The sequence below is a fragment of the Neophocaena asiaeorientalis genome, unplaced genomic scaffold (assembly GCF_003031525.2).
Source record: "Neophocaena asiaeorientalis asiaeorientalis breed wild unplaced genomic scaffold, Neophocaena_asiaeorientalis_V1.1 scaffold275, whole genome shotgun sequence".
NCBI classification, from domain to species: domain Eukaryota; kingdom Metazoa; phylum Chordata; class Mammalia; order Artiodactyla; family Phocoenidae; genus Neophocaena; species Neophocaena asiaeorientalis.
In genome coordinates this window covers 5,722,460-5,738,340 of record NW_020173679.1, presented here as the reverse complement: position 1 = coordinate 5,738,340, position 15,881 = coordinate 5,722,460, and the positions used below count along the sequence as shown (strand labels likewise).

At 42.7% G+C, this 15,881-nt stretch overlaps 1 protein-coding gene across 3 annotated transcripts in view; it reads left to right on the top strand.

Moving 5' to 3' along the window:
* Positions 1-2,285: 2,285 nt before the first annotated feature.
* The window catches only part of PRDM2 (PR/SET domain 2), a 148,205-nt gene continuing 134,609 nt past the window's right edge, over positions 2,286-15,881 (top strand). For all 3 annotated transcript variants that reach the window (XR_003003758.1, XM_024749820.1, XM_024749817.1), the window contains exon 1: positions 2,286-2,361. Coding sequence is in view for 2 of the 3 variants with exons in the window: in XM_024749820.1 (XP_024605588.1) it covers positions 2,353-2,361 (9 nt within the window). In the remaining variant the exon portion in view is untranslated. The remainder of the gene's footprint in view (positions 2,362-15,881) is intronic.

The window sequence follows — 15,881 nt, the reverse complement described above, 5'->3', positions numbered from 1 at the left end:
ACCATCACCTCCTGCACTAGGCCTCTCATCTACTGTGTACAGTCTTACTCCCTTACGATGCTCCTCCCCCATCCCTTCCTGACTCTCAGCTCTTCTCCTTCCAGCTTTTAGCAGATGTCCCTTCTCAGTGAGGCCTTCTCTGACCATACTGATGGATTCACAGGCAGTGAGATAGAGACAGTTTAAAATCCCTGTCTCCCTGTCCTTCCTCTCCATGTGCCTCTCTGTTTTTCTCTAAAGCACTTTCATTGTCTGACTTACTACACATTTTACTTGCTTATTTGTATACTGTGGTCTCCTTCCTGAGAGGGCAGGGATCCGTGTGCTCACTGTTCAAAAGCAGAGCTTGGCACATAGTAGGTGCAAGGTGAGGCAAGAGTAGAAAGCTGGTGAAATATGGTTAAGAAACCATAGCAGAAGCCAAAATTTTGATGCTGTGGCGGAGTTATCTTAACTTCCTTGAGTTTGTGTCGTTAGTTGAGAGACTAACCGTGTGAAAATTAACAGAGCTGATTTATTTGACGGTAGCACAGTGCCTGCTGGTCTTAGAAGAAGCTTCATAAATGATGCCGCTGATTCTTGTGAGAAGGAAAAGACAAACCAAGGGAAATGATAGAGCATCTTTCCAAAGATCTTTTTCATTAAAACATTTGCATTTTACTGCAGTTTGTTTCTCAAAGCGAACTCTTCGTGGCCATCGTGGGTAAATCCACCTCTGAAAGTTTAGTGAGAGGGCAGATGAAACCCCTGCCATTTCATTCACTTCTGGAGCCCTAAGGTGTCACACAAGGTCCTCCTGGTGGAACTGTACGGCTGTCAGTAGGCGTTTGGTAGAGGGGGTCGGGCGTGCACGCCTCAGGGGCCACTAATCTCATCACTGTTTGACAAATACACATTTTAAACTTTATAATGATTTCAAGTCTCATAGAAAAGGATGGATTATATTCAATAAAGGATGTATATACTAAGGAAGGACGTTAAAAATACGTGAGAAAGATGCTTAATGTTAAAATTTAAAGGAATGGACTTCATGGGTTAACCACCAGTTTTCTGAAATTGTATTCACTGAGTATTTACTTCATAAAAGTTTTTATTTGTATAGCACTGAGCTCTCTAACAAATTCCAAGTTATCAAATACATTCCCTGTGCCAGTTATGAATAAAAACTAGTTCAGGTGACCAGGCCCTAGCTTAAATATAGTTCCTTTGTTAAAGGTGATCCAGGTGAGTGTGGTTAAAGAGCTCAAGAAAAAAAAAACCCAAAACGATCCATATTAATGAAATGGGGTGAAATGTCAAAGCACTGTTCTTTAGGGTAGTGGGCAGGCTATCTGCCCAGTGGCAGGTATATTCTCGGGCGAATAATGTCCCTGAATTATACTTTCTTTGGTTTATTAGCAGTTAGAACATGAAGTTACAATGTGAGCAGAGTCTTGTGGGTCTAGGAAGAAAACATAAATATAGGTAAATTCGTGAAGAAATAGAATTATGCTTAATGATGTGTATGTATACATGCCGAAAACAAGGGTATTGCGGTGCAACTGCTACCCTCATGACTTTCATATATTATGAATGACATCAAATGACTCCTAAGAGAGAACGTTGCAGAAAGGACCATCTTCATAGGTTGTTATCTAGAGACAGGTATGTCATTTGCATTTCCAAGAAATGATTTTGTCGTCTTGTTACTATACTCTGAATAAATCGAAGAAAAATTTTAAAGGAATAAGTGTAGGTCTTGCCAAACAGCTTTTATTAAAACACTTGCATTTTACTTCAAAGTTTTCATTCTTTTCCTCAAAGAGAACTCTCCATGGAAATGTTAGTAAATCCACCTTTCTCCTTCAGGAACTTGAAAAACAAAATAACTATACGTTATTGTGTTTTTCTAATTGTGTTTGTATTCAACACAGTATTGATATAAGTAAAAGAAGAACATTTACATTGCATAATAAGTTACTCAGCACTGCTTTGTGTTTCTGTTAGCAAAGCTAATTTATTTCTTCTTAGGGATGATTCAGTTCCAAAGCAAAAATTTGATGTCATTCTAATGAGTCTGCTTTCAATTGTAGAGTACAATGAAGCCTCAGTACAGAATAGTAAGACATCTATTTTATTGTAGACAATAAATCTGCAAAGTAAGTTCTCAGCATATATTGAAGTTGATCTGGCATGGAGTTGCTTTATGAATAGCCCTTTGAGCAAACTCTACAGTTCTGTATGTAGTTTTAAATCACTGTAACTTTGTAGGCAGGTACATATCACAATTGTCTGTTTTTCTTTTTAGGGCTCATGTAATCAAAGAAGTTTCTTTGTTGTGTGTATCTTTTCAGAACACAACAGGAATTGAAAATGAATCAGGTGAGTTTAAAAATAAGAATTTATACAAATACATTACGTAGATGTTAGACCAGTTCTTGATTTTTAAAAGATAGTAACACACACCTTCATTCCTCCCAGATTTTACTTTCTGTTTCTTAATACCATTCATTAGTTCATCATTTTCATAGTGTGTGTTTGTTCGTGGAGTGTGCATTGTTTTGGCATGAGTTGGCTTTTCTGTGGAACCCTGAGTAGAGGACTCATTCTTAGGGACCTTAGTTCAGACTTTCTTTTTTTACCTTCCCTGCCACACTCTAGTGTTACTCTTTTGTTTTGAAGCTTATTACGCTTTCATTTTTAGTACTTTTTATTTTGTAATAACCCATTGGTTGCACAGGGAAAATTGGAAGTTATTTTTAGAGACCAAAACTGAATGGGAAACTTTAAGCTTTCTGTCCTTGAAAAACCCGTTTAGAGGGCTTCCCTGGTGGCACAGTGGTTGAGAGTCCGCCTGCCGATGCAGGGGACACGGGTTCGTGCCCCGGTCCGGGAAGATCCCACATGCTGCAGAGCAGCTGGGCCCGTGAGCCATGGCCGCTGAGCCTGCGCGTCCGGAACCTGTGCTCCGCAACGGGAGAGGCCACAACAGTGAGAGGCCCGTGTACCGCAAAAAAACCCCCCAAAACAAAGCAAAACAAAAACCCGTTTAGAATAAAAAGAAGAGGGCAGATATTGAAATGTATTTCTCCTTACAGGAGGGTGTGGGGTTACCTGGAGATTAAACAATTCTGTATTTCTGTAGCCTCAAGGGTGTTCTGATAAGTAGAACCAGTTATACAGATTTTATATGTTCTAAAGTAGGATTCTTATTTTCTGGTCTTAATATCATTTCACTTGCAGTTATAGAAATGTATGGATATCAGAAACATTCTCTTTTGAAATCTTTATAAAACTCTTTTTTTAAAAATATGAAGGACAGAACTTAAAAGTGTATAGTCTGTAATTTTTGGTGTTTAGCTTAAAGCTATCAGGCTTGAAAACATTTTGTACTCTCAATCAACTGAAACTTCGGACACCTTTTTTTACCATTTACAGGTGCGTCTAACTGGAGCTCACGACTCCCATTTCATTAAGTGACCAAGTTTAATAAATTCAGTTCTGTGTTGGGGTTGAGAGGTGTGAAGTTTTTGGAATGGCTTCTTTTGATTTCTTTTCATTACTTTCTTTATCAAAAATTCGTTGATTTTAATGCAGAGGACTATACATCATAAAAAATGAATCTGGCAAACACATGGGGCACATGGTTGCTATTATTTTAAAGCTTGCAGATTTACTGACATGCTTTTGAAGGCAAATTATTTTTGAAATGGTGAGATGGGGGAGGGAAAAGAGAACAGAATGGATTTTTCATAGTCACTGTCCTTCAAAGTTATGTGCGGATATATGTCGTAGAGTTCATTTATTTTCCTTTTTTAAGATTGAGTCTTAATGCTGACCTGGTCTCCCCATGGAACTTGCTTTCCTCTGCTGCTAGAAGAGTCTCGATTCTGGAATGGAATGATGGTGAATGCTTCCAAAGTGGAATCTAAATACTGACATCACTTAGGTTACATCACTCTTCAACAGCCACTTACTTCAGGTGGCTAACTGTGCTAAGCTAATAACATTTCATTTCGAATGTATTTAGACCTGTTTGACGCCTCACACTTTCGCTTTAATATTCCATTTGTATCAAAAGGACTTGTGTTTGAAGAAAGTCCGCATGCCATTCAAAAGAGTCGTGGTAATAACCGTTTCTTTTTTTGGCTCTCTTACAATTTGGTTTTGCTCTTGACGAGTTTTAATATCAGATCTACAGAGGACTGCCTTTGATACTAAATGCCAAATATCAGTGGGGAAGTGTCCTCTTATGTTTCTAGTGGCTAGCACATTTTCTGATTTGGGTGTCATTTAAATGGTCTAGTAGCAGTGAAACTTTTATTTGGATTATAAAAATTGTCCGCTTTTTATGAGTAAAATTTTCAGCATCATTAGTTATATTTTTAGTATTTGAGGAGTATTAGTCCCATGATATTGAGACCTGATTACTATAGCATGACATACAATCTATGAGTGTTTTTCAGTAATTGTCCCAGTGATTTTTAAAAATTAAGAATCGTTTCAGGACACTTCATGTTTTCCCCTCTTGTATTTATTCTTATTTTCAGCCAGTGAAATTGAGCAGTAAGTGCTTGAAAAGCTTCAAAACAACTACACAAAAATTCAGATATTAAAAAAGTTTTAACTTGAACCAGATTGATTTTTAATTAAAATCTTGATGGTGAGTTTAGGGTTAGATTTTTCTCTCTAGGGACTGATCAGCATTGCTTTGGTGAATTGTAGCTGTCAGATCTGTCTCTTATGATTGGTGTAGTTTCTAAGACAATAGCACAGAATCTTTCATTCATACATGCCTGACAGTTGAGTTTTAGGGACCAGAGGATCCCAGGAGTGAGCATACCATATTGTTTACAAGTGAGTCCTTTAGAAGAAACAGCAGAGTCCAAAGCCTCCTGGCATTTTAAACACTGACTGTTGAAGCAGCAGTTTGAACTGCTGTCTTATCAATATGTTTCAAGTCGTTCCTGGTATGGCTAGCAGGGCTCTCCCTCCACTCTCAGCGCTGGGCTCCACAGAGCTCCAGACCCACATGCTTTTTGTCCTTCATTCTCTTTCTGTCTGTTCTCAGCACTTACCCCCTTCTTACTATCTCTTCTCTTAGAACCCAGCCTTTGCAGCCACTGTATCTCCTCCCCTCACTCTCCATTTTCTTTTCTTTCCACTTTCAAATCACAGATATCCTTTACTTGCCTTATTGTCATTCCACACCCGTCCCTATTAACTTGCAGTTGTTCCACTATTCTCTTATCTTTTCCTAGATTTATCTAGGAGAATCCAGAACTTTATAAATGGCTGTCTCATGAACAGAGAGTTTAGAATGCTTTACTGTATAGAGCATCCAAGGTGAGCAAAGTTCCATAATGCACATAGGCTCACAGTCCCTTAAAGTAGGTGTTCTAGGGTTTAATGCCACTTGCTGCCTAGTGAGTGCTTAACCGACGTGCCAGGCACTGCGATGCGTATTACAGATACATTCTTTCAATTCAGTCTTTTGCAAACCACTCTATGAAGAGTAGGTATCATAACTATTTTATGGATGAAGACATTAAGGCCAGAGGCCTGTGATCACTCAAACAGTAAGTGATAGAGCTCTGATTCACTCAGACTCAATCTGAATCTGATTCCGATTCAGGCCAGTCAGATTCCAAAGCCCAGGGGTTCTTGGTCACCATGCTATACTGCTGTACTGGTCAGGATAGATAAGCTGTGTTGTGCTGCGCTTACAGACGGGCAGCTCCAAAATCTCAGGGTCTTACACAGCGACCATTTATTTCTTGTTCTTGCTGCACATCCAGTGTGGATCTGCTATTTTAGTTGCTTAAGAACCAAGGATGATGGAGGCTTTGTCTCAGTACTTGTTGCTTCTACTTCTGCTTAATTGGCTAGAGTTACTCCCATGGTTGCATTGAACTTACAACTCAAGTGGGGAAAGCAGTGCAAACCCATCAGGTGCTTGGGAGGAGAAGAGAACTATAATACTTAGGTACAGCCCCAGTGATTTTTTTTTTCCTGCTTTATTGAGATATAATTGACATCTAACATTGTGTAAGTTTAAGCTCTCATGGTTTAATACTGCTGTCTTGATTACTAACTTTTAAAGAATCTTTATATAACTCAAATTGTTACTAATATATGAAACTTTCTATCAGTACAGTAGTTTTATGATTGCAGCATGTCTGTATACTGATCCGTCATCTATGGCAAGGGTCCCCAGCCCCTGGGCGGCAGACCGGAATTGGGCCGCATGGCAGGAGGTGATGCACCGGTCCCCACCGCTCCGCCCCACTCCCCACCATTCCCCGTCACTCCCCATAGCTCCCCACCGCTCCCCATAGCTCCCCACCGCTCCCCATTGCTCCCCATCGCTCACATTCCCGCCTGAACCACTCTCCCCACCGCCCCCGTGGAAAAAATTGTCTTCCACGAAACTGGTCCCTGGTGCCAAAAAGGTTGGGGACCACTGGTCTGTGGTATCGCCAGTAATCAGTAGCAAAGCAATTTGGTGTTCCAAACTTGTTTTAAAGTTTTACTTATTAAAATAACAGAAGCAGCTTTTAACCGCTGATGCTGCAGATCCAACCCTGAGAATTGTGATAAGCCATCAGAATAATGGAAAGATCCATATTCCATTACTTTAGCTGTTCTGAATGTTCTCTCATCCCCTCATTCATCCTGCATAGACTGCATCCCAGTGTGTTGTGGATTCTGCCTGCAGAGAACTAGGTAGGCAAGGGCTCAGCTTTGTAACACATAGTTTTAGAGGGAGACAGTAAAGAAGCAGGATGACAAGCAAGATAATTTCAGATAGTGAAAAGTGCTGTGAAGACAGTGAAATAAGGTAATGTGATAAAGAATGATGGGTGGAGAGGTTCTCTGGATTACATGGTCAGGGAAGGCTGTTCTGAAGAAGTGATTAATAACAGAACAGAGACTCAAGACATAACTAAGAACCAGATATATGAAGATCTGGGGAAAGAAATTCTAGGCAGAGTGAACAAACAGTGAGTGCAAAGGCTCTGAGGTGAGAATGAGCTTGCTTGTTCAGGGAACGGAGTGCAGGCCAGGGGCTGGAGCGTGACGAGCATCAGGGACTCTGGACAGGATGAAGTTGGTATGAGGGATGAGGGCCAGATTTATAGGGCCTTTAGGGCCATGAGAAGAAGTTTATCTTTTCTTTTTTTTTTTTTGGGGTACGCGGGCCTCTCACTGTTGTGGCCTCTCCCGTTGCGGAGCACAGGCTCCAGACACGCAGGCTCAGCGGCCATGGCTCACGGGCCCAGCCGCTCCGCGGCATGTGGGATCCTCCCGGACCGGGGCACGAACCCGTGTCCCCTGCATCGGCAGGCGGGCTCTCAACCACTGCGCCACCAGGGAAGCCCAAGAAGTTTATCTTTTATTCTTCTAAATGCAATGGGAAGCCACTGGACAGAGACATCATCTGATTTCCACTTTTTAGAATATCGTTCTTCCTGGGCTGCAGACACTGGGTTGTTAGGGGCAAGAATGTAGTACTATGTTCACTATTAACACCATATTCGAGGACAGTTTCTTTAGTTGGAAGCTTAATAGAGCTGCCAGCTTTTTGAAAGAGGGTACTTTTGAAAGTGTTTTCAGAACTATTTGACTGCTGTTCTTTTGCAGAGATGCTGTATAAGATTTTCTTGTTCTGTGTCCCCATCTGCTTGTTGTTAATTGCAGTCATACTTGTTCCTTAACCAAATACAATTTAATGCTATTTTAGGAAACTGAAGCTTGTTTGATTTTTTTCCTCCATTGTTTGCCCCCAGAATAGTAACTAAGAGTATTGTTTGCCAGTCTAAACAAAGAAGAGTTGTTCATGGAATTTGAGTGTTTTAATACCCTCAGATTCTTGGATGTCTTTTGCTGGTGACAACAATTGCTATGGCGATTAGTATTAGTCTGTTGTAGCAGGAATATGTATCTTAGTGTGAATACACAATGTTGTGTTCTTAATATTAAGGGATGTTGAGTCTGATCTCTCCTGTCACCCACTGCTGTTGCTCTCCAGTGTTGGTTTTGATCAAATCGATATTTAAGAAACGAGGTGCTTTAATTAAATAGGTTAAAACTGATGTAGTAATTTATGATCAGTCTTTGGATGAAGTGTATAAAAGGAGTTACTGATATAAATTTAAATGAAATACCAGTAAAGCTTGCTTATTCTCATATTTTAAAAAATAAAGATATTAGGGGCTTCCCTGGTGGCGCAGTCGTTAAGAATCCGCCTGCCAATGCAGGGGACACGGGTTCAAGCCCTGGTCCAGGAAGATCCCACATGCCGTGGAGCATCTAAGCCTGTGTGCCACAACTACTGAGCCCACGTGCCATAACTACTGAAGCCCGTGCGCCTAGAGCCTGTGCTCCGCAACAAGAGAAGCCACTGTAATGAGAAGTCCGCGCACCGCAATGAAGAGTAGCCCCTGCTCGCCACAGCTAGAGGAAGCCCGCGTGCAGCAACAAAGACCCAACGCAGCCAAAAATAAATGAAATAAAATAATAAAAAAAAAGAGGAACTCTATTTAGCATCTTTAAAAAAAAATGAAAATAAGGACATTAGTATGTGTTGCCTGTGTAAGATGGTACATGCAGCCTTATGTAATAGCAGCCAGTGCCAGTGTTCTGATACATATTAAACACAGTGACTGTTTATTTGAGAGTGTGAAGAGAGGGATGTAGGGAGGAAGTGGAGCAGGCTGGTTCCGGAACACACGTGCCTGGAGCAGAGCGGATGGGGTCAGAGAGGTGTTGGGTCAGACCTGTGGTCATTGTGAGGACCAGAGTGGACTTTGCTCAGGGAGATGGGACACCTTTGGAGGCCTTTGAGCAAAGGAATGCTTGACTTGGGTTAAAGAAAAATCTTTTTGAAAAAAATTTTTTTCTATGGCATTGGTATTTTTGTTCTTTATTTTCTCAGAGCATTACGTCTCATTTTAGCACGATTTAAAGAGGAGGGTATAGGATTCATTTACTTATTTTACTTTAAAAATCAACTTTGAGGTATAATTTATGTGTAATGAAATACAGTCATTCGAAGTGTTGAGTTTTGACAAATGTCTACACTCATGTAACTGCCATCACTGTCAAGATATAGGACATTTCCATCACCCTCAAAAGTTCCTTCTTGCTGTTCTGCAGTTAGTCCTCCCCCGAGCCCCTACCCCAGGCAACCACTGATCTGCTCTCTGTCCCTATGGTTTGGTTTTTCCCATTCTAGAATTTCAGGTAAATGGAATCATATAGTATGTGCTCCTTTGTGTTTATCTCCTTTTGGTCAGCGTATGTTTTTGAGAGTCATCCATTTGTTGTGCATATTAGTGGTTTATTCCTTTTACAGGAAATATTTTATGGGAGACCATCTGACCATCTAGATAAACCTGTTCATAATCATATTTCTAAAGATTTGGTGAAACTGGGATGGCTACTATCTTCCGTTTTAGGTATCTCCCCTGCTTTTTTTCTAATCCTAAAAATATATACGGTGTAAAAAATCAAAAGCACTTTTGCTGTTGTAGCATATTATTAATATAGAATTATATTTTTTGTAGGTAACCATAAATACAAATTTGACACTAAAGACATTTAAAAAAAAGCCTTCCAATTAAGGTGATTCCAATCTGTTGTTATTACTTAAACCTCAACTAGTGAGTGTACAGTTTAGGAAACTAATGCATTGAATAATGATGGCCCTTAAATCTCATTCTGAATCATGTATTTTACTAGGTAAATTAGCAGTTTTTATAAAATCCAGGACATTGTCTTTCCGAATGAAAATACTAGATTATTTCTGAAATTTGAAAAAAGAAATTAGCAACTTGAATAGCATTTCCTTACATTACTGTGGAAGGAACTGTGGCAGAAGTCTTACATTTTTTGTTGTTTTGATATTAATGCTTTGGTAGAGAAGGTTCGAGGGTTGTTTAGCTCTTCCTCACCTTTGGTGTCTTGTGACTCACATTCCCCTCCAGCTGTGTAAACTTGGGCAAGTCACTTGCCTTCTTGGTATTTGTTTCTCACCTGTTAAATAGGGATAATAGCAGTGCCCATTCCATGCGATTGTGGGCAAGAGTAAATGAGTAATAAATGTAAAGCACTAAGACTAGTGCCCGGCATATAGGGAACACTGTAAGTATTGTTATTATCATCTTCAGCCAGTAACCAAGTCTCGATTCTGCCCGGTAAAATACCTTCTAATCACTGTTACTGCTTGAGTACAGACTGAGACACTCCTTGTTTACTAAACCTCCGAGTTCATCATCTCACCAGCAGTCTGTCTCTCCTCATGGAATCGTTCTCCACGTGCCTTGAAGTACTATATGTGTAGAGCATAAAGCTGACTGTACAGGAAGCCAGAAAAGTACACAATCCTGCATTGTTTGGAATGTCTTCGTGGAGGAACTGGGATGTGAACTTGACCTGGAGGGATGTAGAGGATATTGACTGGTCAGAGGAATCGAGGGTCAGAAGCACCAGAGATCTGGGTCATTGTAGGTTGCGAGAGCCCCAGAGGAGTAAGAGGGCCTAGGCTGGTGAGGGCAGGAAGAGCCAGAGGGTTGTGCCTGTAGGGGCCAGGAAGGAACTTTGAAGGGTAAAATGGGGAGTTTTCTTCCAATAGAATTTTTTTTTTTTTTTTTAAATCTGTGGGTATAGCAAACAAACTATCTGACTTGAAAGGCTGTAGGTCCACAGTTTGCTGCTCTGGATGAAGGTGGTTTGAGAAGTTGCAACTCAGTCTTGCCAGTAACAGACTCACTGGGAGGCAACAGAAAGCTCCTTTTCCTGCTCAGCCCCCACTCCATTCCCACCCTGCATCAGAACCTTCTGGACAAGGGGCACGGGTATGTCAGGGTGAGAAAGCTCTCAGGTACCTCATTTTCTTTGCTTCCCTTGAACTGTGAAAGTTTCTAAAACCAGTAGAGGAACTACAGGACTTTATTTAGAATGTTTTTAGAAGAGTTTTGAACCAGATGCTTTATAGGTTGACTAATAGAGAAGGCAGAGCGTTTGGAGAAGTTGAATATGGAATAGACTAGAAGCCAGAAGACCTCGTCACGTCTTGTCACTCCCCTGCCCCAAACCCTGCAGCGCCCCGCCGCTCTCCCAAGGCCGTCTGGTCTCTGTACCTTGGTCGTGAAGGTTCTGCAGGATCTGGTGGCAGCCGCCTCTGCTTTCTCCCTGGCTCACTCTGACCTGGCCACAGTGGCCTCTTTTTGTTCCTGAACTTGCCAGGCCCTTTGGTCTCCTCAGGATGTTTCTCTGGAGCGCCCAGGCCTTCACACACGGCTCATTCTCATCTTTCAAGTCCAAGTCTCTCTCTGTGTCATTCTCTGGGATGCTCTTGCCCCACCCCCAGCTACCCTAACTAAAGCAGAGTCCCCTCCTTAGCTCTATCACACCCTTTCTTTCAGTGGTCCCCAAGGGAACACACCGCCGGTCTCCCACGTTAGGCTGTGGGCCGCAGGTGGGCAGGACCCCCTGTCCTCCCTGTTGCTTTCCTAGGTTCCTAGGGTAGCGCTGTGGTGGCCCGTGGGACAGAGACTGGGCATTTGTTGGATGGGTGGGGATTGCTGGGCTATTTCAGCTTTAAAGGATGGCGGCGGTGGGCCCTGGAGGGCAGGGATCAGATACAGCAGATTTTGAAGCCTCACCAGCAGCGTTTGACTGTTGACCTCTCTCCCTTCCTTGAACCTTTTCCTGGCCTTTCTGGTACCTCACTGCCTCTGGGCTGTCTTCTTCTAGGCCTCTTCTGCTGCTTTCACTCTGAGATAGTGGTGTCCTGAGGGCTCGTCCTCACTCTTCTCTTGCTCTCCAATCTCATCCACTCCCCTGGACTCCGTTACCAGTCGAGCCGTATCCACTTACAGCCGTCTGTGCGCCTGGACCTCTTGACATTGATTGCCAGACACTTGTTTATTTGACTGTTCACTGCAACCACTGCTCTGAGCTACGCATCCTGTGCTGGGCTCCGGGGGCAGGGCGAGTGAAACAGACCTGCCCTGTGTGTCTGGGACCTCGGCTTTGCCTCTTGTGGAGAGGCCATCAAACGGGCCAAGTCATCAGTGCGTCAGGGTGCAGCATGCAGTGAGAGGCGAGAGCGTGGCAAGCTGGCCTGATGGGCACCCTTGCCCGGTAGGACAGTGGAGACAGGCTTCCTCTGGGTCGGGCAGGGGCCCAGAGCACCGACACACACTGGCTCCCTTAGGAGTCCTCAGGCCTTGATGGGGTTGCAGTCCCACCATCTGGGGCTTAAAGCAAAGGGTAGGAACTCTGTTCTCCTTGTCCATCCTTGCAGGACCCCTGCCGGGCATCGACGATAAGTTGTTGCCTTTAATATTTTGAAGCCACTTAACTCAGTTTGTTCTAGTCTGTTTTACTTGTTCTCCTTTGGTGATTAGCAATGAAACCTTAAAAAACCCGAACAAACCCTTGTGCCTATAGGGGAGCACCCCCTCCAGTTGCGCTCAGGAAGCTTGGCATGGGGAGATGCGGGGGGGGGGCACAAATATGTGGGTCCAGCCTCTTCCCTCGCTCCTCGCATCACCACACTCTCCTGTTCTCTGCCTCTCATCCTGAGATGGGAGGTACTGGAAGGTCAGGGGTGGTCTTCCTCAGTCCAGCCATTCTCAAGCTTTTTGTTTACGTGGGTTATGTATTTGGATATTTACCATGAAATTGAAACAAATTTTAAAACTTTGGGGGTGGAATAATTATAGATACACAGGAAATTGCAAAAGTAGTAGAGTCCTGTACGGTCCTCTGCACTCACCTTCCCGGATGGTAACGTCTAGTCCGATATCAGGACCACGGAATCCACCTGGTACAGTGATGTTAGTCAGACTGCAGCCCTTCTTCATGACTCAGAAAAGTTAAAGCACAAGATTAAACAATCACACATTCCATTAGCCAGTGGCATGATGACATCAGCACATGTCAGAGCCTCCAGAAAACTCCCCTGTACACATCTGAGAGTGAAAAAGGCAGATAACGTCTTATTATTATTATAAAAATGGCTCTGACCTTGTGGACCCTCGAAAGGGACTTCCCAGGCACCACCGGATTACAGTGTGCGACCCCACTGGTTTAGTAGTTAAAATGTGGACTCCTGTCTGTTAAATTCCTGTCTGGAATTTACCTGGGCTCCACAATTTTATGTGATTTGGGAAAGTTACTTGACAGGGCTACTCCAAGACTTGGTATTTGGGATTCCTGCTCCTGAAGCATGACTGTCTGGGTTTGAATCCTACCTCTGCCACTTACTAGCTGTGAGTATAGGCAGGTTTCAGCTTCATCTGTAAAACGGGGTTATAAAAGAACCCACAACCAGCATGATAGTGTAAAGATTAAATGAGGTGCTGTAGAAAGAGCTTGGAATAGTGTCTGATTAGTATCCTGAATACTCCATCAGCGTTAGCTCTGATTATGGTGAGGGTTCGGTGAGGCGATGTGCAGAAAGTGCTTGTTAGCACAGAGCTTGGCCCAGAGGAAGGTGTGAGAGTCATGTTCCCTGAGCTCCCCATTAGCCAGCATGGGAAGGTCATCCTCGGCCAGAGGAAGAGTATTGCAGGAAAGCGTAGAAGGACCTTTAAGAGGCTCCACAGCAAGGTCAAAACTGGAGATTCCAAATACCTGTAAGGTTTCTTGTGTTAGGAAGCAGAATAAGAGTTCCTCTGCCGGTGAGCCTCTTGAGAAGGGGGCCTGGGTCAGCTGTATTAACCGTAGTATCTTCACCACCAGCACATGCCAGCCCGGAGCAGGCACTTGGGAAGTGTTTGTTAGTGATTGAATAATGGACAACTTGTGGCCATTAGTTGGGGGAGAGAGGGGATATTGACTTTCTTTAACTTTGAGGTAGGAAGTTGGAGACATGGAATTAAGGAGGTCAATTAACAGTTAATAACTAACTTACTAACTTAAACTTACTATGTTAAATTTAATACGTTAAATTTAATACATACCAATCCAGATCAGTTCACTGATACTTGTTTCATTAAGTAGGGAATTAAAGAGTTCTTACGTTTTCTATTACATAACAGGAAAGTAGAGAAGTCCTCGTAGCTTCCCCCGTGCTTATCTCAGTGGTCAGTGTCAGAAACCCTTGAAATGGGAATGTGCCTTTATTCTGGGACAGCAGGGGTGGGGTGCTGGGAGGTCGTTGGCCCCTCTGGAAAGAGGAGCAGCCAGGGTTCCTTCCTGGAGTGTGCAGCCTGGCCTCCGGCTGCTTACCTTCTACCCCTCTCATTCTGTGTTTCTATTCCTAGCTCAGCAAGGTCCTTTCCTGACCTGTTTATCCTGCATATTGTCACAAGATTCCCTTCCTACTTCTAGAGAGGTCTTCCTTAAGCCCTCTGTCTAAAATAGCACCCTGCCCCTTCTCCCATCACTGTATCCCCTTCTTGTGCTTGATTTCTTGATTATGTGTGTGTGTATATGTATATGAAAGAGATCCCAGTTTATGAGTGTGTTGGGAAGAGAAATTTTCTTTTAAATATTCTTTTGTTCCAAAGGTTTACTTGTAAACTGGTTGCTTGGAATTGAGAGCATATCACATTTTCTAAAAGAGGATCCTTACATTGACCCAGAAATACCTACCTCAAATTCAAGAAATTCAGGCACTCATAGAGAACATGCTTTCAGATAGACGACTCTATTTAATTTTTTCCTAGCTTTCTTTTTTCTAAAAAAGGTTTAAGTTAACTTGCAAGAATCATTTATTCATTCAAGTACTTAAGTGACAACAAACATTTCAGGTCTGTTGCTGAGCACTGGGAATGCAACGTGGAGTAAGGTGGACACAATCTGTCTTCCCTGCAGTCTGATGGAGGTGCATTAAACACATAATTATACAAGTAATTATTTAAAATTGTGGTAAGAGCTATGAAGGAAAAATAGGGAAGGGGGGGAGAGGGTGGTTCTGTTTAGGCAAGCTGTCCTACCGTCTTCTACTTCCGATTCCCTGAAGATGTTCCATGCAGTTTGCAGCCACAGCCACTGCAGTGGAGATTGCAACAGCCGGAGAGGTGAGAGGAAGGCCCTGGAGCTGGCCAGTGTCTGGACTGAGGTCCTCCGGTTTCAGTTGAGTCCCTTTGGAGTGTCAAGGGTACGGAAATAAACAGGAAAAAAAGCTTTCCTCTACTAACTAAAGGAGCCCAAATTAAAAATAATGGTTTTGCTAAAAGCAAGTAAATACGTGTATGGGAACTTTCCTTATTATTTCTTTTTCCTGTGGCACCTCTGCTGAGGTCCTTTATATTCACAGGTGTCTCAGAAATTTTAATATCCATGATCTTCAGCTTACCCTCAAGTTACAAATTTCCTGTGGGAATGACCAGTCCTGCCTTAGGTGCCATCTCCTGTTGACATTTCTGGGGGTCTGGAGGTTTTAGGGCAGAGGTTCTCAGATTATATTCCAGCAGAATCCTTTCTTTTTTGAAATCTTTGCTTTATTGAGGTATAAGTGACAAATAAAATTGTAAGATGTCTAAAGTGTGTGTACATCGTGGTGGTTTGATATACCTACACGTTGTGAAAGAATTCCTACCATCTAGTTAATTCACATACCCATCACCTTGCATATTTATCTTTTTCTTTTCTTTTTTTTGGTGAGAACATTTAAGTTCTACTGTCTTAGCAAGTTTCAGTTCTGTAATACATGCTGTCAACCATAGTTACCACGTTTTTTATTAGGGCCTCATACCCGATCCAGCAGAATTTTAACGTACGCAAATACCACTGTAGTTACGGGCTCGGGCTCTGGGGAGAGACGGACGGAGTCTCAAACCCTGTCCTTGAGCAGCCTGGACCACTTCCCTAAGCCTCAGTTTCCTCCTCTGTGTGTGTGGTGAGGGAGAGGGGAGCTGGGAGGGGACGTTGACAGTGCCTGC